At 44.3% G+C, this 22239-nt stretch overlaps 1 protein-coding gene across 2 annotated transcripts; it reads left to right on the top strand.

Annotated features, from left to right (window-relative positions):
* Positions 1 to 7421: 7421 nt before the first annotated feature.
* Positions 7422 to 22239, top strand: man2a2 (mannosidase, alpha, class 2A, member 2). Of its 2 annotated transcripts, none has more exons than XM_088922309.1 (22): positions 7422 to 7586; positions 8141 to 8401; positions 8844 to 8928; positions 10916 to 11087; positions 11530 to 11657; positions 11842 to 12015; positions 12285 to 12471; positions 12620 to 12797; positions 13092 to 13294; positions 13747 to 13929; positions 14735 to 14849; positions 14949 to 15016; positions 15354 to 15519; positions 15831 to 16067; positions 16367 to 16489; positions 16603 to 16717; positions 16844 to 16977; positions 17297 to 17438; positions 17722 to 17855; positions 18801 to 18995; positions 19376 to 19486; positions 20331 to 22239. In XM_088922309.1, the coding sequence occupies exons 1-22, from the start codon at positions 7455 to 7457 to the stop codon at positions 20481 to 20483; spliced, it is 3396 nt and encodes a 1131-aa protein (XP_088778435.1). In that variant the 5' UTR covers positions 7422 to 7454; the 3' UTR covers positions 20484 to 22239. The 2 variants fall into 2 exon arrangements, with proteins under 2 accessions (XP_088778435.1, XP_088778434.1); XM_088922308.1 differs by having other exon boundaries at positions 8844 to 8988.

The raw sequence follows: 22239 nt of genomic DNA, 5'->3' as shown, positions 1-22239 counted from the left end.
CCTCTTGTGAAAGCTTGGCCAATGACTCTCTAATGAAAGTGAGTGTACCAATTCAATTCTACACAGATGTCCTGATTACATGGTTCCTAATTGAGGTCTTTAAATAAAAAATATAGAGGGATGCACTTGAATTGACTGTAAACCTGATGGCTTTGACCATCATTGAAAACACTTGAATGCATGTAATTCTGAAGTATATAATCTGTATAAAAAAGAAGCAGGATTAAACCTCGTCTCCTGTTTTAATTTGTCTGGTAAAAATGAAAATACAAGTGAAATATATATATGTTTGTTTTCACAAAATACGTCTTCTTTTACCGGTGAACCTGCATTTAGACTCAGGCCAGTAAATTGTAGAAGCAGTAAGGGCTGGTGTTCACTCCTCTGGCCACCTCACGTCATCCTCTGTCCTTTTGCTGCTCACTTCAGGGTCCAGGTGAGAAAGCTCTGTATTCTGGTTGCTGCTGAAGCCTGTGTCAGAAGCCCGGCAGATCCTGTTGCCTTGGAGACAAGGAAGACTCTGCGGGTTCCTGTGCCTATGTGGAGGAGATGGGTTCCTGTTGCCATGGCAGCACTGGGGCTGGTTGCCATTAGGAGCACTGAGGCTGGTGGCCCAGTTGAGGCAGGTGAAGTAGTTTCTCAGAGCTGCCGTGACAGTGAGACCTCGCTCGCGACAGAACCACAGAAAATCCACAACCATCAGAAACACGACTAGAGCTCCATAAAGCAGAACAGCCACAAGAGAGAGCGGGCGGCTGATGGGAGAAAGAAAAGAGAGGGCAGAGAGGAACCAATTTCACATCCATTCAGTACATTGCAGTACCTAGCATATAATCACAAGTAGTACATATTTATGATTAGATATGCTCAGAAATACTGCATGTAATTTTGTCATTGTTATACAATAATGAATTTTAAAGAATTACAATAAAGCCTCCCATTTGTATCCCACTGAGATATTTCAATATCTTAAAATGAATTTAAAAATAATCATTTTATTTAATAATTAAAATGATTAAATATTAAGGAAGCATAAGTTAATGTTAACAAGACAGAAAGAATAACACTTTATTATAGATTAATATTTCAGTTTGAATGGATATATTTCAACATCTTCTGCTTGTTACACAAAATTACAATGTCTTCCATGAAGTATTTTACCAAATGAAGGGAAATTAATTCAGCCCCAGGAATGACATCTGTTGGTGGAATAACTCAGACAGCTTGTCAATGAATTATTGAGGAATTGTGTTATCTTCCTCTCCTAGCTCAGGCAATAACAGCATTTTGAATATATAATCTAACAGGCAGGCTTTTTCCACCATTCTATGAGTGTGACAACACAGTGCAGACACTACATTTGTTATTGTTTTCATATAGATACCATGTTGCGTTATTGCTGGCTCCGGTTTGTCCTTGGTGCAGAACAGGATCCTGTTACACTGTTTACACTTGCACAGATTTATACTCCACTATAACACGTATCCAGCTCTCTCCTAGAACATACATGCTGTAACTTAAAATAAAGTAAATAATGCTGAAATTTAAAATAAAGTAAATAATGCTGTAATTTAAAAATTGTGACTCAATTTGCTTTCTTTACAAGCAGCACGCGCTGAGGCTTGATCAGGAAGATTCTCCTTCCTGTGATTGACCAACATCAAGCAGCATACAGCCTATGTTATAAAGCAGAAATAAGACACAGAGAATAAGAAGTGTGAGGGATGATTCAGGAACAGGTTTCTAAGCCTATAGCAGTTCAGCATCGCCACCAACCTGTGAACCATCTTTGAGGTGCTGCGCCCTGATTGGCTGACGTTCATGGTTCTCTGGAATTGTAATTGGTTGCAGCAGTCCTTGAGGGAGTGTTCTCCCCGCTGACAGCAGTAAGATTGCTCTGGCGGGTCAGAAAGTCGTGGGCAGTAGAACCCTGAGTGATGCAGGCCCTGGGCGTCCCAGTATCCCTCACAGAGCATACCAGTGCTGCAGAGACACCCTGAAGAAAGAGGCATGAAAAGGTAATTAAAATCAGCAAAATAATGTGAAGAGTAAGATGACTCAAAATAAGACAATTTGATATTGTTAAATGGTGAATTAATACAAACTGGCAAATGGAGTTTTTAATGAAAGTTTGGGAGGAATGAAGGCAGCCGAGCTCATTCGACACAGCTGCTGCAATTCTCACTAATTCTGACGTAAGCAACTGGTCTCCATATATATCTAATGTCACCCTCTCCTCTTCCTCGTTCGTTTTCTGCATCCCTCCTCCACCCCCTCTCCACCTTTGCAGCTGCCCAATTGGTCGCATGGGGGTCCTATCCTCCCCGTCCAACGGCCGGGAGGTTGGCCCTCAGCCAAGCGGGTTACGCCTAATCTCCACATCCCGATAAACGATTCTAATTTCTCCCAAGCTTTCGGCTGCTGTCATTCCTCGTGAATTCAGAATGAATGCCATTTGAATACTGTAGCCAAAAATGTGGTTTAGCATCTCCTCCCAAACCACACAATGGCTAGCGAAGTACTGGAATTATCCTTCTAGCTGAGTGTAACCAGTGTAACCAGCCTGACCAGCAACAGTGTTGCCAGAGGTCAGGCACTGAGACCCGAAACCGAACCATGTTTTGCTCTAGACATCTGACCAGATCATGTAGAATAATAAGACAGCTTGTGGAGAAAACACATCTACGGTACGTAGGCATGAGTGCTTCTGAACGTCTACGCCAGAACACAGAATCTCACATCTGCACCCACCTCTCTCCAAGAGCAGCAGCAGGACATGGGTGTGAAAAAGATTTGAAGACATCATATTGGAGCTCAGTCTTAGAGGTGAAATATTCTCTGCAGGCTGAGCGTAGAGCCCTTAAAATATAAAACATATGAAATAGTCCACACTGAATTCTCACATATACTATACCTGCTCTTATCTGGTGTGATAATCACATAATATACATTTTAGGCATCCACGAAGTGTGTCTTTGGAAGCAGTGATGCAGGAGAGCATACCTTTATCTCTCCTTTGAAGTTTACACCTGGTTCATTTTTACATTGCAGTTGGAGCTCTGGTGAGCACTGGGAGGCTGTGTTGAAAGGAATGACATAACATGTTGTTGTAGAATTAGGATGCAGCTAACTAAACAATGCTCAGTGTTAACTGAATGAATGCAGGACAAATGAAGTTTTAATGGAAGAGCGACATTAGTGACACAAGTAATAACTGATACCTTTGTGGCTAATAAAATACAAATTCAGAAACGCACATTTTATTAGGATTTCAGCTGGAACATAAAAGAAGAAATCCCACAGGACTCCAAAGGTAAATAAAGGTAAATAAAAAAGTTTTATGCAAGGAAGATTAAGGCAGTGCCTTACCTACCGCAGGGCTGCTTCCTCGCTGCACTAGGGTCAGTGGAGAAGGCAGAACATACCTGTCTGCTTACAGCACACCTGATGGCAACAGAGGAGGAGACAAGTGTCTGGTTTCCACTGGGAACCGTCCCAGTCTCCTTGCCTCACTAACGAGTAGATCCTTAGAATTGTTCCCCTGAGGGATGGCTTAAATACATCATAATAAATAACAGCATGCAAGACTCACGAAGCACCTCACTTGATCAAAATGTCTCAAGTGCTTATGGTTTACTATACCAGTGATTTCGTACTGTGTATAAAGGTGCATTCTGACATTATTGTGCACCTTGATGCAGGGCTATAGAATCTGTCCCCTGTGCTCAGTTCCTGTAGGGCTCTGTGTCTTCTGAATCTTGTTCCAACTGGAGGAGTCAATTAAACCTCACTATATTCTACATGAGACATGTGTAGAATTTTCCTTAAGGTCTTTTTTTTCTGTTGTTTACACAATCCAGTACATTTACCTCGTGAAAGGTACAGCTACAAGTCTTATAGGTCACCAGTTTCTAAAACTTGGCAACACTTAAGAAATGAATTGAGATATAATCTGTTCAAAATAAGAGGATAATAATTTATTTGAAATAGACAAAATATAAGTAGTATAAATTAGTATACCCGAGGGTCATCGATTCTCTCTATCCTTTTCCGTTGCACTACAGCTGAACGCTAACCCCATACCTGCTCAGGTCTGTATTTGCCCCTCAATATCCCACAATACCACTTCAACCATGTGCCACTCAGTATCCCATAAGGCTGTGCAGTGCAACTAAGGCTGGGATTTCAAAGAGCCGGATAACGGTACGGCCGGATAAATATTCCTGTTTGGAAGTGATGTGAATATTCTTATAAATTGACGCCGCTGAAATAATCGGGTATGTTTTCTTTTCTTTATATCTACAAATAAAACGAAGAAAACTTGCATTTTAAAAGCTTGCATATTTTCGGTCATTTTAAGCAAGTGTGTGGAGAGCGGAGAAGAAAAGGGGGAGATTACTGTAGGTACCTTGTCGTGAAGTCAGGCTTTTGCGCCGATGGAGTTGCACAGGTTTTGAAAGATTGTCATGGGGAACAAAAATTCAACTTCTATTTTACGGTACATAAAATAAGAAAAAAAAGCACTCCGGTGGTTTGTGCCCGTTGTGTTTCACTGAACCCGTGATACCGAGAAAGCAATATTGTTGTACCACAAGCCTGTGGGAACGACTTCTGTAGGACAGTTCGGAAAATACTCTTCGTGGTTTATACAATGATTTATACAGACCTAAATAGACAGAAGACAACAGACACCCGGAATCTAGACACATCTCCGAGCTAGCAAGATACGCCAAATACACAAGCCGCAGCTAACATATGGTATTATGTAACACAAAGGCAAATAACAATGTGATAATAGCATTACTTAAGGTATTCCGATAATGGTCATATTTAACGGATGGCCCAGCAATACCAGCATACTTCCTAGTAAGGAGACGAAGCATCGGATAATTCGATTTGCTGGGTGTGTTTTAGTGAGGTTACTGAAATGTATAAAAAAAACAAGACTAGGGAATCAAAGTGTCTTAAGAATATTTGTGCCATTATGATTTTATTATTAAATATGCTGTGTTGTAAGACGAAGATGATGAATATTGAGGTAAATTAGGCTTCTGAAGACATCATAGGAGAAAATAACTTAAGTTCCGACAGTTCGCAGCGAAGATGAATAACACATAAGCGGCAATAAATATTTGATGTCTCTTCTGCGAGCGAAACGGCAGAATAAATCAGTTCCTCCGCGTACGTAGGTGCCCTTGCCTGAGCCGTGCGGGGAAAGGAACACAGCCCAGTTCAGACGCGATCAAATAGGAAACGAAAGGCATCGCGTTTAGCGTCTCATAAATACAGAGCTTTGTGTCTGCGGGTGACTGATGTGATGTGCACAACAGCTTGTCCGTTTAGTCGGATACAGGACCCTGAACCAACACCTACTCGAGCTGACTGACTATCAAAACCACATTGATCGATGTAGGTCTTTATTGAAGGCAGTGACGATCAACACCGTGTAGCCAGCAGAGCACCAGCAAGTTCTGGAGTGAGGTGGGAGAGAGATATGGCATAAAACCTTAATAGTGCTTAATAGTTCACTTTTGAATTTTCTCTTGTATAAGCCTGTTTGTAATTAAGGATACAAAGATGTCTTAAATGATACATGCCTATAAATAATTAAAATATATTTTATTTTGTCATTCTCAGGTGTCTGGGTGGGCAAAGTGCAGAGGAACACTGAAGTATTGAAGCCCGTCTGCTTGGCAAGCTTGGTGCTTGGTTATCGTATCCTGCTTTCAGTGCCTTCCCTGACCCTGTGGAAGTGGAAAGATCTCATCATTTCAGATGGGGGACACCAGCGGCTCTCGCACACCTTTATCATGAACTTCAACCTGTCATTGAAATGCTCAGAGCCGTGATTCGCGAGTGTGGGTTTCTGACACGGAGCCCCTCGTAGCAAAACCCAAGTGTCTTTTTTTTTCTCCCTCCTGATGGACTGCAAACACACCGGGATATAAACTGCAGGAGAGACTGGCGCGAGACTGCGTTGGAAGAGCATCGACTAGAAGGATGCCGCAGGATGACTGACAGGCTTGAACAGAGAAGGAGAGAGCGAGACTCCCAGAGAGACAGTGGCAATGCGGACACAGGAAAAAAAGTGCCGCACACAGCAATTTCTGTGAAAACCCCCCGTTTGCCAGCTCGTTTACTTTGAAACACAGACCTTTCTAAGCACAGGGAGTTCCAGTTTTTTAATATTTCTAATATGCATCTATGAGAGCCTTGATCGTCTTATCTTCAGAGACCTTGAATCAACAAGGACAGATGGCTGAATAGTCAAGGTGGCTCAGTCGTGCTGCTGCATTGGAAATAAAATTCGTCAGTGGATTTGCAGGACAAGCAAGACCAGGCGTCAGTAAGTCCTGGTTTTGATGCAAAGTCTTCTGTGTGGAAGGCTAAGTGACACTGGCAGGCGGCAAGCTGATGAGATTAACACGCTGTTGGATTTATACACCCAGGGAAAGAAGAGCACATGCCCAGCTTCACGCTTTCTTTAGGAGGATGGAGAATGAAATCCAGGTCATGGATTGCAGCTGGTAGTGTTGGTGACTAATAGATGATCAGCTTTAGTCACACTTGTATGTGTTTTACCACACAGTCCTATTCAGTCCTCTTTCCTATGTGGGACAGATCTCATGTCCACAAACGTCCTCGGTAAGGGGGAAAAAAAGCATGCCCTCAGAATCTGGAGAAACAAAGTTCTTTCTGTAGATCAAAATCTAAAAAAAAAAACTTTGCTTTTTCTAAAACTGAACTTGTTCCCGAGCAACGCAGGTACAGCAGTAAGCAATCGGATCCAGCTAATTTAAACCCCCCAGTTTGGAATCCCGGCAACTTTTAGCCTCGGCTAAATTAAGCCCAGCTAACTTCCTGCCAAATCATTTTACATTCAGTCCCAGTGTGAACCTGCTGTGCTCGCTGTTACAGCTTAACCTTTTGGGCCACGTACGCGACTGGGAGTTTTGGATGGGTTTAAGGATTAGAAGGACTGCAAGCTTGGATTGGTATAGCAGAAAGTAGGAGAGCACACACCATGGGTCACAGACAATAGGCTGCCTGTCTCTGTCTGAGGACTGTTCTGGGTTGCTTGTTTGGTTGATTAAATATGAGGACCACAGTGCTGATGCCCGGGAGTTGGTGAAGTGTGTCTGTTGCTGTCAGGCCACTTGCCAGTTTCATCTCTTCAGTCTCCTCTGCCTCCTCTGTTCTGTCTTCGTTGGCTGAAAGTTTAACTCTAGCCGCAATGAGTCGGGAGTACTGCTGCTGTCAATTGTCCAACTAAGTCCACTTGTTACTGATAAGCCAGCCAGGTATTACATCACTGTGTAGGACATCCTTGTTCAGCCGTCAAGGACGACAGGCCTTGCTGTGCGTGGCTGTCTGTTACGGACCTCGGAGGGAGGGGGTGGGGGGGAGCTTTGCCAGAATTCAGCGGGCTCCTGTCAGAGCAGCCGGGCTGCATAATGAAGCTGAAGAAGCAAGTCACAGTGTGTGGTGGGGCCATCTTCTGCGTGGCTGTCTTTTCTCTCTACCTGATGCTGGATCGAGTCCAACATGACCCAGCCCGGCGGCAGGGCGTAGGAAACTTCCCCAGGGTAAGAGGGCCTGCCCGCCCCTGTGGCACAGTAAGCTCATGCATGCTGCTATTTGAGATGAAATACACATGTCTAATAGTTGGCATTTGTTTGCTGTTTTCTAGGGCAGTGTAGCAAAAGTGCCCTGCAAAGGATTAGAGTTAAAAGCATTCCCCGATAGTGTTGTAATGATGACTCATGCTATACAAACCAGGTGGTAAAGTGCCCACCCTCATTTTGATGAAGAATGTACAGGCCTAGGGGAAGAGAGAGACATTTCAGACTTTATTTTAAATAATTTAAGGATTTTATCACATTTGGGATAATTTCAATTGAAATTTAAATAGTAATAAGACAACAAGAATCGAAGCTCAAGTGCTTAAAATTGAGCAGTGCTTATTTCTATTTAAGAAATATGAAATTCCATTGCAGTTCATTCATTCAGAGGGGATTATGTAGGTGCTGTCCTTGTGGAATCGCAGCGCCCAAACAATTTGAAGTTTATGCCCAAGGTGATTAAAATCAGAGCTAGGTCAAACTGACCCTGGCTGAGCGCTGGTTGTGTGTGGTTTCAGAGCCAGATCTCGGTGTTGCAGAACCGTATTGAGCAGCTGGAGCAGCTGTTGGAGGAGAACCACCAGATCATCAGCCACATCAAGGATTCAGTGCTGGAGCTGACGGAGACTGGAGCAGGGGCCCCCGGGGGCCAAATTCCCTTCCGCAGCCACAATGGCTCTTGGGTGGTGCCTTTTGATGGACGCCCTGCCTTCCTGTCTGTCTCACCGCAGGATTGTCAGTTTGCCCTTGGGAATCAGGGGCAGAAGACTGATTTACAAGTGAGTGTTTTTTTTATTTTGCAGTGTGTAGCAGAGCCATGATAAATGTGTCTGTTAGTGTAAAACATGGCTGAGAATATAGGTGTGTATATATACTTGATGTATATACTGTAGCAATCAGTGTATGAACCAATGTGACTGCCTGCACCATTGAATTTGTTGTTTTAGCACAGTCAGTCTCAGAAACTAATTTATTGCAGATCTACGAATAAAAGATGATCAAAATGTATTTTACATAATGGAAAGTTATGCTTGTGTTCTGGCTCTTAACTGCAAATAAGGGCTTAAGACTCACGCTGACTGTAAGGGATTTCAGAGAATCGAGTAATTCTTTTCCACAGGATGTGCATCTCAGGATCCTTTTAGCATGTTCCAGTTGTCAAGCCATATGTAAGGGGATTCTGAAGGAAAACGACTGGTGCTCTCTCTGTTTTGCTTCCAGATGCTTGATGTGTATTCCCTGCTGAGCTTTGACAATGTAGATGGCGGAGTGTGGAAACAGGGCTTTGAGATCACCTATGATCCCAGTGAGTGGGACAACGAGCCGCTGCAGGTGTTTGTGGTGCCGCACTCCCACAATGATCCAGGTGGGCGATGATGGAGGTTTAGCGCACTTCAGAAACGAAGACGTGACAGCATACCAGCATTTAGTCCTCTGTAGGTTTGGATAAAACAAAAAAAAACAAAGCATTCAGTTTATGGGGGGAAAGGTTTTCGAGAAAGGGCATAGTTAAAAAAAAAGGGATTAATATGTTTACATTCATTGCAATGTTGCTTTAGTAAATTCTGTATATTGAAATGCAGTGGCTTAAAATTAACGTCATGCAAATAAAGTAAGAGAAGAATAGTACTGTACCTTGAAGAAGATGGATAGAAGTGGAAGCACATGCATTGTAGGTGCATTGCTCTTTTACAGAAAGCCCTGCCTTCTGAAAGGGAGGAGGACAGGCAAATTAATTTATGAAGAATATTGGTCACACCTGAAAAGAGTCTCATAGCAATTTTTGCAGGTCTGATCACAAAGAGCTTGTATTTAATCATTAATCAGCCCCTGGGATATACTGAATCTATCTGATTGGTGTGGTCGCACTGCTCCCGGCCTAGGCCTGTGTCCAGATGATTGTATCTAGCGAGCTATGGTCTCTCCACCACTCTGTTTCCTGGTGCTTGTGCTGGGAAACAGCAGGTTTCAACTGCCCTTCCCTGGGACCACAAACAAGCCAGGCTTCGATTTCAGCTGAGTCTTGTCATTTCTCCATTTCGCCAACAGAACTGCTGTGCGCCAGAAAAGTCCTTCCTTTTGTGTAACTGTAATGTTATATTACTATTAGATAAAGTGTTCTGGTTTATTTTTACACCAAAACTGTAAAAAGGCAGAGCTGCTGACTCACAGCTCTAGCTTTAGCTCTAGGGTTCTAGACCAGGGTTCCTTTTGTGTGGAGCTTGCATGTTCTCTTTATATTTACACAGGTTGTCTCTGGTTCCCCCAAGTTTCCTATAGGAAGCTGCTGGCTATAGTAGGTTTATCAATATCTATAAATAATCTCTCTATCTGCATCCTCTGCGCAATGCTCGTGTCCCATCCAGGATGTAGTCTGGATTGTACCCTGTGCTTCTGGGATGGCCTCCAGGTTGCCACAGCCATTAATGGAAGTAAACATCTTCCAGATGATGGATTAAAAGATTTTGTATATATTTATAGGTTAATCACATTAAAATTATATCATGTTAAACGCAGATGATGATGATGGTGGTAATAATAATAATAATAATAATAATAATTGCTTACACTTATATAGCGCTTTTCTGGACACTCCACTCAAAGCACTTTACAGGTAATGGTAACTCCCCTCCATCACCACCAGTGTGTAGCCCCACCTGGATGATGCATCAGTACACTCGCCACACACCAGCTATCAGCGGGGAGGAGAGCAGAGTGATGAAGCCAGTTCAGAGATGGGGATTATTAGGAGGCCATGATTGGTAAGGGCCAATGGGAAATTTGGCCAGGACCCGGGGTAACACCCCTACTCTTTTCGAGAAACACCCTGGGATTTTTAATGACCAGAGAGTTAGGACTTTGGTTTTACGTCTCATCCGAAGGACAGCGCCTTTTTACAGTACAGTGTTCCCATCACTATACTGGGGCATTAGGACCCGCAGGTTAAGTGCCCCCTACTGGCCCCTCTAATACCTCTTCTAGTAGGAACCTTCATTTTTCCCAGGAGGTCTCCCATCCAGGTACTGGCCAGGCTCACACCTGCTGAGCTTCAGCGGGCTGCCAGCTGTGAGTTGCAGATGATGAGAAACTGTGTTCATTTACAAGTAAGGTCACCTAGTATTTACTGTAGTTGTCTTTAGTACTGCATGGTGCTTTATCAGTGCTGTTGGCGTGCTTGGATTGGTTATTTATTTCTTGTTTGAAATAAAAGCCTGTAGTGTTGCGGGTCCCACTAGAGGTGAAGGAACAGCTGTGCCGTCAGCGCACTCAAAGCCCTGCTGTCTGATTGACAGGCTGGATTAAGACCTTTGACAAGTATTACTTCGACCAGACGCAGCACATCTTCAACAACATGCTGGTCAAACTGCAGGAGGACCCGCGGCGCAAGTTCATCTGGTCCGAGATCTCCTTCTTCGCCAAGTGGTGGGAGAGTGTGGACATGCAGAAACGGGAAGCTATGAGCAAGTAAGCCAAAAGAGCCACACAAAAGTTGGGAAAAGAAACTGCACTGTTAGAAAAAGAAGCAAGGTTCACTCAATGTCAGTTTCCCAATAATCCTGTTTATAATCACTGCAAACAGTGCATTCCACAAGTCTCCCTCCCTCGGTATAAAAGCCTACACTTTTTTAAATTATAAATGACATTCTGACCTAATGCAGTCTGGCAAGTTTCCAGATGTGAAGATCATTCACAGTGCTACTTGGAAGGACTTTCTAAATATTTCCCAATTCCAATAAATCCTAAACATTTAACAAACTAAGAACTCCTCATTGCTAGGGTGACCACCTCTCCTGTTTCAAGAATCATTTCTTACTCCCTTAGTATACCGATTGTGGGGTGTCTGCTGCAAGTTGAAAGACTGCGCTTCTGCTCTGGTCCTGACGGTCACTTTCTTGTGCTTCATCAGACTGATTCGGAGTGGTCAGCTGGAGATGGTGACAGGGGGCTGGGTGATGACCGATGAGGCCAATGTCCACTACTTTGCAATGATTGACCAGCTCATTGAGGGACACCAGTGGTTGGAGAAGAACATAGGTAACGTAATCATCACAAAGTGCTGTCCTCTTGAGAACTCCTGCTGTGAAGCGTGTTCAGTCCTAGTAATGTGTGTGGTATGGGTCTACAACATGATGCACTCTAGCAGCCCCCTACGTTTGCTCCTGATACTTCAGCTCTGTGGAATTGCAGCAACATGGTAGATTTGTGTTCTGTGCTGTAGGAGTTACCCCACGGTCTGGCTGGGCTGTTGACCCCTTCGGTCACAGTGCCACCATGTCTTATGTGTTGAAGAGGGCCAATCTGACCAGCATGCTCATCCAAAGGGTGCACTACTCCATCAAGAAGCACTTCTCTGCCACACACAGCCTGGAGTTCATGTGGAGGCAAGCGTGGGGTAAGCATCCATATGCCACTTGGATTTTCGGTGACCTTTTGTGAAATATCAATCTACTGTAGTTGTTGCAAAGATTTCTGACACTAATCATTACATTTTTCAGCAAGCAAGTGAAACTTGAAGGGGGGGGGTCTAGCATCATTATTTGTTATCTTCTCAGCCATTCATGAAAATCTGTTGTCTATGAGTACACATAAACTAGAGATGCCAGAGGGTGAAGTATAAAGTATTAAATTAAGTAAGAAAAAAGACTTGTTTTCCAATTCCAGATCCTGCCTCTAGTACAGATATCTTCTGCCACATGATGCCCTTCTACAGCTATGATGTGCCGCACACCTGTGGCCCTGATCCCAAAATCTGCTGCCAGTTCGACTTCAAAAGGCTGCCGGGTGGGAGGGTGAACTGTCCCTGGAAAGTGCCCCCCCGTGCCATTGTCGAGGCGAACGTGGCCGAGAGGTGAGTCTGTCTCTCCTTGCACAGTTCCATGTGCTGTGCTACTCGGATTTACATGAACCAGTATGCGTAAGTAAGCTGGACTTTACAAATTTTACACCAATATTAATCACAAAATATGTGCTGTCTGGCTATCGTCCTCCCCAAATAGAGCCAAACTCCTCCTTGATCAGTACCGGAAGAAATCCAAGTTGTTCCGCAGCAAAGTGGTTCTGGTCCCACTGGGAGACGATTTCCGATATGACAAGGCCCAGGAATGGGATCAGCAATACATCAACTACCAGAAGCTCTTTGACTACATGAACTCCCACCCTGAGATGCATGTGCATGTAAGAATTAGCTGGAGCCCTTTAAGTATATGCTCCTTGTCTGTTATAAGCTCTATTTCTTCTATGTTGTTCCCCATAAAGTTATGTGTGACATTAATTATATTATTTTTTTACTTATGTAAAGAAATCTGTACAAAAGTCTCATTATACAGAGTCCTAATAAAATGTATAAACTCTGATTACCAGGATAAGAAATGAAGGAATGTGTCCTTGTGTATGCATGGCTGGAAGGATGGATGGAGTCTTATTACCGTCATGATTCTGTTTTGATTTTGGATGTCTGTGTTTGCCCAGGCCCAGTTTGGGACACTGACAGACTACTTTGATGCCGTTTACAACATGAATGGTGTGGCACACGGGACCAGACCTCCTGACTACCCTGTGCTGAGTGGGGACTTCTTTGCGTATGCAGACCGAGAGGACCACTATTGGAGTGGCTTTTATACTTCCCGGCCTTTCTACAAGAACCTGAACCGTGTGCTGGAGTCCCATCTCAGGTGAGCGGCTACGCCTTGCCTGTGTCTGAAAAGTTAGATTCATATTCCTAGTTTTCGCAAAGGGACAGTTTCATCTTTTTTAAATGCAGTAATCAGTTTATGTGTTTCATCTCAGAAGCAAAATCTTTTTTTTTAAATCAGGGTTATAAACACTTAACACCAGTTTAAACCTGAAAGCCCACCAAGTATTATTGAATTAACATTTATTAATCAGTCTGTACAGATTTATTAAATTCATGATATAATCTTGATCATTGTGCCTTCTCATGCCTTGATAGCACTGTACTGTGCGTGTCCTCCTGTCATGATGGTAATGGACTTATTTTGTAAGTCGCCCTGGATAAGGGCGTCTCCTACGCACATATAAATATTAACAGCACAGTGGTGAACAGTGTCAGGCCAGTGAGGTGAAGACGGGGTCTCCATACTTACGGTGGTGTTTTGTTCTGCAGGGGTGCCGAAATTCTCTTTAGTTTAGCCCTGGCTCACTCTCGGCATGCCGGCATGGAGGGTCGCTACCCCACGTCCGATTACTCTCTCCTCACTGATGCCCGCCGCAACATCGGGCTCTTCCAGCACCACGATGCCATCACTGGCACCGCCAAGGAGGCGGTTGTCATTGACTACGGTGTCAGGTAGGTTAAACAGGTGGGGGCTCTACAGCCCTAGAGGGGCTTAATGCAGCATGTGTCATGGCTACCCTGTACTCCACTTTAACAGGTATTTGTCTGAAACACCGAAAACATGACTGAACTAAGCTGACAAGGGTGCTTCACATTTTTCTTTACAGTAGAGATGACTTTTTTTTTACCATGTGTTTTATTAACATGCAAAGATAACCAGAAAAAAAAGAGTTGGCAGTCATCTTAGAACTTCAAGTATTACAAATATAAATGAGTATAAAGTCTGTTATGTATCATACTTTTGCATCTTTACAGAGGGTATACTGCATAAAGTCATTCTCATTAAGTTCTAGAAATAATCCACATCTCCTAGTATCTCTCAAAAACTTCCTTCTGGAGTCGTAACTGAAAGGTTAATTTTTCATAAATCTCTGAAACAATAACAATCCAGTTTTCTTTGTTTGGGGAGTCTCTTTGTAACCATTTATGTTATAGCTTTCTTACTTGCTGCCAAGAATACTTTTGGCAAGTATTTATCTCCTCCCACAGCCTCATCAGGGAGATTACCCAGATACAGAACTGAACAGTAGAGATTGCTCTTAAATGGTAGAAAAATACTTATTTTCCAATTCCAGAACCTGCCTCTACTACAGATATCTTCTGGCACATGATGGCCTTCAGCAGCTATGATGTGCCACAGCCTGATCCCAAGATCTGCTGCCAGTTCGACTTCAAGAGGCTACTGGGTGGGAGGGTGACAGTTTTTAAGCTTAAAAAATAATTAATTAACTGAGAAATATATTTTTTATTTTCTCAGGTTACTGCGTTCCCTTGTAGGCCTAAAGAGAGTGATCATAAATGCTGCTCACTTCCTGATCCTCAGAAACAAGGATCAATATCGTTTCTACCAGACAGAGCCCTTCCTGGAAACGGTAAGTGAAAGACCCTTTTTATGGATTTTTACTGACACTGCAGTCTTCTACAGACAGCAGTTATCTCAAAATCTCACAACCTTAATTGTCTTGTTTCAGGATGATAGGCGTGCAACACAAGACTCACTGCCCCAGCGCACACTCATTGAGCTGGACTCCACCCCTAGGTACAATCTCTCCATACTCCCCCACACCACAGAACGGGTCAGGTGGGGAAATAATGCATGCCAAACTTTTTCGCTATCCATGTTCAACCACAGCACAAATGGTAGCCAGATTATAGCAATTTTGTTGTCCTATGGCAGAGGTCAGATAAAGATGGCTTTAGAACCCTGCTTTCCTAGCCATGTATCATTTGTTATAATTAAGTCTGTAACTATTCATGGACACTATTCTGGGCTAACCGTTTCTCTTAAATACCAACTAAGGCCCCAGACCGTGGAAGTGTCACATAGCCATCATAGCACTGTTAGTTCAGCTCTCTTGACCTGCCTTTCCTCTCAGGTACCTGGTGGTGTTTAACCCAGTGGAGCAGGAGAGGCTGTGTCTGGTGACGGTGTTGGTGAACTCGGCGCGGGTTCGGGTCTTGACCGAGGATGGGCAGACTCTTCCGGTCCAGCTGAGCGCCCAGTGGACCTCCCCCAGTGAAATGAGTCAGGACGGGTTTCAGGTGGGTGTGGTGTCAGGGTGTCACCCGTGAGGTTGGGTTTGCTCCAGCTGTCTACCGAAAACGTGTCCAAAATATTTCATGGGATTTCTTTTCCTGAAAACCATTTCGCACTCTGAACTTGAACACTGCACCGCTTTTACCCAGACAATAAAGCAAGAAACGCTGCCAGGTTTTTAACTTGAATCTCGAATCTTCCCAATTCTCACCAAACTACCACATCAGTCTCATCAGGCGTAGATGTTGTAGATATTTATCTGAGGTCTCAGGGTCCTTTTCTGCCTTCTTACCCTTCTGGTTGTGCGACGATGCAGGCCTCCTTTGCCACCCGTCTCCCTGCTCTGGGCCTGGCGGTGTTCCAGCTGTACGACTCCTTCGACTCCGCGCTGACCCTGCGCTCCGACACGGTGCTGCGCTTGAACGGGAGGGGGCTGACGCCCAGGGGCGTGGACCCCTTGCCGCTGCGCGTCCACGCCTCGGACCAGCACGACTTCTACATCCAGAGCCAGAACCTGGTGCTGCGCTTCTCGGGCTCCACAGGCCTGCTGGAGGTGAGAGGGAGGCAGGAGAGAAAGACAGGCTCTGGCCTAGTAGATGATGTGCAGGACTGGGTGATCGGTGTAGAGAACTGCACTTTTATTCACGGGGCCTCTGCATTGGAATACCCCTGAATTCTCCCCGAAGCCTGGCCTGGCCAATGCTTCTTAAAAGACATGTTCAGCTGAATTTTGTAGATGTTGTCTGTACAATTTTAGTGGCAGGACACCACAATAAACCATAGTGATGTCTGTTGGTGTCATTATATTTTGGGGTGTTAATGCAGCGTGTGACTGGGTTTCTCTCTTTCCAGAGTGTGAAGCGCAAGGAAGACCAGCAGGAGGTGAAGCTGCAGATGGAGTTTTTGATCTACGGCACCAGGGCATCCAAGGACAAGAGTGGGGCATACCTCTTCCTGCCTGACGGTGAAGCCAAGGTCTGCTCTCTCCACCTCCTCCCTCTCCCCCACTCACTGAAGTCTGTTTCCCCGATTCCGTCTGAAGGTGGAAATTTATTCCTTCTGGCTTCGCCCTCTCGCTCTCTCTCCAGCCCTACATGCAGAAGGAACCCCCGATAGTACGTGTGGTTGAGGGCCCGTTATTCTGTGAGGTGGTCACTTACTACCAGCACTTCCAGTTGACTGTCCGGATCCACAATTTGCCCGGTATGGCTGCACACAATGGGTCTGTTCTCTGTCTGTGGCTTTAACAGCTTCTGACACAAGACAGCCTGCTTCCCTTTCTCTCATCAGCCTCCGTGTCCTCTCTTTCCCTCTGTGTCTGTTCCCCAGGAGTGGATGGGCTCTCTCTTGATATCACCACCTTGGTTGACATCAGGGACCAGACCAACAAGGAGCTGGCAATGCGGCTGGTCACTAACATCCAAAGCGAGAGTTTCTTTTTCACAGACCTCAATGGATTCCAGGTGAAATAAGCCTACAGCTGTAGACGTGTGTGTTAAACACAAGCCTTTTTAGGACTTGGAAAGCTTCTTAGATTTAAGCAGTTTTATATTACAGTGCATTTAGTTTACAACTTTGCTATTTAATTAGCAAAAGGTCATTCTGACTGGCTGTAGACATCTCCTATGACTCATTTGTGTTTTTTATTCCAGTCTGTGATTTCAACCTCAAATGAATTAAAAAGAAGTATCTTTATTAATCTCCTTCTTATTGTGCTGGAAACCCGAGCCTATGTTTGTGTTTAAATCCACTCACTTTCTCTATATGTGTCCATTTGTGCAGATTCAGCCCCGGCGCTACTTCAAGAAGCTCCCCCTGCAGGCCAATTTCTACCCCATGCCCACTATGGCTTACATCCAGGACAGCCAGTACCGGCTCACTTTGCACACAGCCCAGGCCCTGGGGGTGTCCAGCCTGGAGAGCGGTCAGTCTTCCTGGCTTACCTGTACACCATGGGGGAGCAGAGCTCAGCCTGCGCAGTATAAAGTTGCCATTCTGCCTCGTGTCTCTTTTTCTTTCATCTGGCCACCCCTTCAATTTATTTAGAGAACGTACACTTGCAGTGACTTCGATTAGATTTAAAGCTCAGATGCCTTACTGATGAGGGTTAAGCCAAAGAGTCCACACAAACCAGGTAGAAGGTAGAGCTGCAATGCCACAAAAAGACAAGTCCCTGACACTCTGCTTGCGTCTCTCTGTCTCCCTAGGTCAACTGGAGGTGATTCTGGACAGGCGGCTGATGCAGGATGACAATCGTGGGCTGGGCCAGGGACTGAAGGACAACAAGAGGACTGAAAACAAGTTCAGGATCCTGCTGGAGAGAAGAGTCTCTGCTAGCAAGGTACCAGAGAGGCAGGGGTATGACAAAAGAGAGGGAGTGATACTGCAAAATCTAAAATCAAGGGAAGGATGACCAGCATTAGCATGCCACTAACTAGCAAACTTCATTAAGCAAGATCTCTTAACTGAACTAGCTTTTGTAACAGAATTTTACAAGGTAAGTATTAGAGTTAAATGCTTGCTATCTGAATTCTTGGCAGTCTTTTTTTTTTTGGTTTGCTGCCGCCTGAAATGTCACTTATCTCATCCCGCTCATGTTAATTCCCCTTTTCCTTCTCTTGTCATCCCTGCTTGCCCCCTCCACTCAGCATGCAGGCTTTCTTTCCACAGTCTCCTCCATGTTTCACTCTCTCATCTCCCACATCTTTGGAGGCAGCACCCAGGAGGTAACATGTCTGGGGTGAAAGGGGAGGACATGACCCTCTTCACCTTCTGTGGTGTAGCTGTAGCTGCATTTCTCTAGACGTTTAGTGCCCTTATCAGTGCTTTAGTGCTTCTGTGAGGTTGCTGGTAGCTGAGAATCTATGTGTCGGCAACAGGAAAATAAAAGAAGGTCTTGGTGCATAAGTTCTTCAGGTCTAAATTTCACAGCAATGGGAAAAAAAAGATTCTCTTGGCTTTGACAAGTATATTTTTTCAGAGGTGGTAGCTCTGGAACCATTCTGACAGTTGTGAAGCAAAACTGCAATGGCTTGAGGCAAAAAACAGAGACAGTAACCGATAACCGTCAAGTTAAACAGCCTGATCCAAGAATTAGAGTTCAGCAAGTTTACGTGTTAAAAAATGGCAGATGGTATTACTGGTACAGATATACCAAGAAAGTATATTCTCGTTTTTCTTTGTAGTCACAGAGGTAAGTTTGGCCAAGTAGACTCACTTTGGCATGGTCCTATGCACATGGTTTCCTGCTTGCTCTTGACCAACCTGGTCTTCCCCTCTCTCCTAGGTGCAGGACAGCCAGCCGGTCAGCTTCCCCTCGCTGCTCAGTCACATGACATCTGTGTACTTGAATTATGGGTTCCTGGCTCTTCCGGTGTTGCCAAAAAAACGTGGTGTGCCCCCCCTGCGTTCCTTTGCTCCTCTCTCAGGGACCATGCCATGTGACTTCCACCTGCTGAACCTGCGCAGCATTCAGAATCAGGTGGGTGGCCATGGCTGACCAGCCTCCCTCAAAGACACCTCCTCCAGTCCCTTCTAGAGACATTCCAGCTTGATAAGGAGCTTTGATGACTAAGAACAGTGACCTTTCCTCTTAAGCTGATGCTCTTTCAAAAGCAAGATAGCTTGCCTTAAAGAGGGCTTAGCACAGCCTGCAAGTAAAATGTTAAACAGAAGGCTGATTCTAAATTGCAGTGAGGTGACTAACACAAGAAGTGTCACAAGTGTCTCAGTTTAACAGTTCTGTCCGCCCTTGTGGAAGGTTAATTCTTCCAGACACCGTTTGCGTTTGTGCAGACGTAGTGCTCCGATGCAGTGCAAGAGCTGACAGCAGCTCGGTCTGTGATCTGTGTTGCTTGACAGGGTGAGCAGACCCCGTCCCTCGACACTGCCCTGATCCTGCACCGGAAGGGCTTTGACTGCAGCCTGGAGGCCTGGAACCTGGGCTTCAACTGCACAACCACACAGGGCAAGGTGAGGTTGGGGCGAGAGGCGGGATGCTCTGTAATTCAGTGTTGAAAAATGTAACTGTTCAAATTACTTTTTTCAGCCTCATAAGATTCTAACTCAGTTATATTAGCCTAATCCTAATTCTAACTTCAATTCTTAGCCTAAGCATCTTGGTACACTAATTATTTCTGTCTGAGGTCAAACCTGAGACTTACTCCATCTCTGACTTGGAGCCCAATCTTGGCTGTGCTATTATCCTAATAATACAGTATACTGTAGACCTTACTGCATCCTTAGACCTAATCCTAAATTTTACATTAGTTCTAACCTCAACTTTTAAATTAATCCTAACCCAGTCACAATCTTACTCCACCCACAAAAGTTAACTATGGTCAGATCTGCTGTGTTACTGAATTCTTCATTAACAGTGAATCTTTTCACATTTACAAACTGAATTAATATTTTTAATTTTATATTACACCAAAGGGTCCACGAAATGGCTCTACAGCTCAGATCCTAGAGAGCCAGTTTAATAGTCTGAAATGGTCAATGAACAAACATCTAAATGCATGTTAACTACACCTATTTAAGCAACCGATTGGTCCAACTGAAATGAAAAGCAGAAAATAGTATGGCTCCCCAGGACCAGGAATGCAGACTCATGACATAATTGAAAAAATGTTTTACATTTTTCTTGCTCCTTAAATTGATAAAACGTTGGAGGAGTACCATGAGTTGTAGTTGTATACAGTATTCATGTTCTTAATGTAATGGACTAGACATTGCATTCTTTCCGATGCCCTATTCTTAGTAGGATTGTGGTGACTGAGAACTCAATTTAAGGCTTTCTGTGTCTTTCACTGTGCAGCTGTCCCTGTCTGGCCTGTTCCAAGCCTTGGATGTGCAGTCTGTGCAGCCCATGTCTTTATCTTTAATGTACGCTGGGACTCCTCTCTCCAATGGCTCTCTGATCAAGATGGATCCCATGGAGATCTCCACCTTCAAGATAAGATTCCGCTAGCTTCTTTCGCCCACAGGGCCTGCAGCATCAAATAGAGCACACCTGATCCACTGTCTGCAGTCTGTCCTCTTGCAGTGCTGTAAACGCCACTGAACTGGAAAAATACTTTCATATTGCGTGTATAAGTCCACGTACACACGCATATCCATTGGAACTTTCAATGTGGCTGGATTTCATTCAGGTAAGCCTGTGCTCTTGGAAAGCATCAGTTTGCACCACTTTTTCCTGCCCTTTGTGGTGCTCACTACTTTATTAGGATCAGCTCGAAGCTGCACAGGACTTGCATCAAATATGAGCGTGGACCTGGGAAAAATGAGTGTGTGGAATCCAGAAGCCCTCCAGTCCATTCATGTCCAATAGCCTGGTCTCCTCTGGTCAGACTGAAAGGAATTCTATTCCCGTGAGAGGTCAGATCAGCCAAGAGCTGCGACGGAAACTTGCCATAAGTAACTGTGCCAGTCTGCTCTCCTCTGAGAAACCAGTCAATGGCAATCTGTGCTTGTCTCCACTCACTAGAGCAGCAGTATTTTGCAAATCAGCTTTAAGATTCATTGAATCATATAGTCTCCTTCTTAAACCCCCTAACAATGGATCACTTATAAACTGTAAAATGGTTTCTTTCATGGGGGACTTGGATTGTTGTCAGATGAACCGCTATTATTTCTGTATTCTGATTGTTAAGAATTATTTTGTACTATATCACGCACATTTGCATCAGGGAGAGACTGAGATTTGATTTTCTGTTTTCCTATTGTACATAATCAAGTTTTCGGGTTGGGCAAAGCTTTGTAAAAAAGGTTTGTGTGTTCCTGAATATTATCTCAGTGCCAAAAGCCTATTGTGTTCTTATACGAGGGCATAATGGCTATGGTCTCTTTCCCTGTATGTTTTGTTGCTTGTCACCTGTTCAGTCCCACAAAGTTGTTGATGAAAGGCTATATTCAGCTCTGTGTGTGTTCTTTGCTGTAGTATATCGGGCTACTTTCAAGCCTCAAAGGTTTAAGGCTGTCAACCCCCTACTACTGTGAAGTGTTAATATCAACAAACTGCTTTCTGGCTCCTTTCTAAGCCTTGAGCCTACTATTGCACTAGTTCTGAGCTAACACGTACAGTACCACTACACAGGCCCATGCGTGGCTAGTGGGGTTGGTGGAGTTCACTGGCACAAAGCACTCTTGGTGAATGGTCAGCCAGATTTGATCTAGGATAGTATTCACTGTATGTCTGTAATATAAAAACTGCCACTTTGTCATTTTTAACTTATTCATTTGCCATTAACATCAGAATGGTGTAGTTACACTTCATGTAGTAGAAAATCCTGCCTCATTTCAAAGCTATTAAAAAGATTGGTAAGTCATTGCTGCAGACAGGAGACAGCAGACCTGTGGGTGTAGAAGCTGCAAGCAGGGCCCAGCATTTGTTTTGTGGTATATAGAAGGCCTGTCTGTATTGAGAGTGTCAGGCCTTTCAGCCCAAAGTGTTATCAGACATGCAGTGTTGTCACTCTGTCGGCCAGCCCTTTGGCTGTGCTGCCAGACAGCGCGTGAGAAACCTGAAACCCTGGCAGTTGCGTCCTCTGCACAGACCTCTCTGCCTGGACTGCACAAGGCTTTATCTCCTTTAGTGCAGCCACTCTGCTAGTAGACCGTCAGTGTTCCACGCTTCGTAGATAGACCTTTTATATGTTGTATTTGTTGTAGCTCTTGATTTAAAAATGAAAAAAATAAATGTTACAGATTTTATTTCTGTTGACAAA

This window comes from Atractosteus spatula, chromosome 7 (genome assembly GCF_055471065.1).
Source record: "Atractosteus spatula isolate fAtrSpa1 chromosome 7, fAtrSpa1.hap1, whole genome shotgun sequence".
Lineage (NCBI taxonomy): Eukaryota > Metazoa > Chordata > Actinopteri > Semionotiformes > Lepisosteidae > Atractosteus > Atractosteus spatula.
Note: the sequence above shows the minus strand (reverse complement) of the source record. Positions and strands in the feature narration are given on the sequence as shown.

Excerpts from the sequence above, each read along its gene's own strand:
- man2a2 (XM_088922308.1), top strand. The coding sequence starts at position 7,455 with ATGAAGCTGAAGAAGCAAGTCACAGTGTGTGGTGGGGCCATCTTCTGC. Across the intron at positions 12,016-12,284 it reads CATGTGGAGGCAAGCGTGGG|ATCCTGCCTCTAGTACAGAT; the intron begins GTAAGCATCCAT and ends TTCCAATTCCAG. Across the intron at positions 12,472-12,619 it reads GAGGCGAACGTGGCCGAGAG|AGCCAAACTCCTCCTTGATC; the intron begins GTGAGTCTGTCT and ends CTCCCCAAATAG.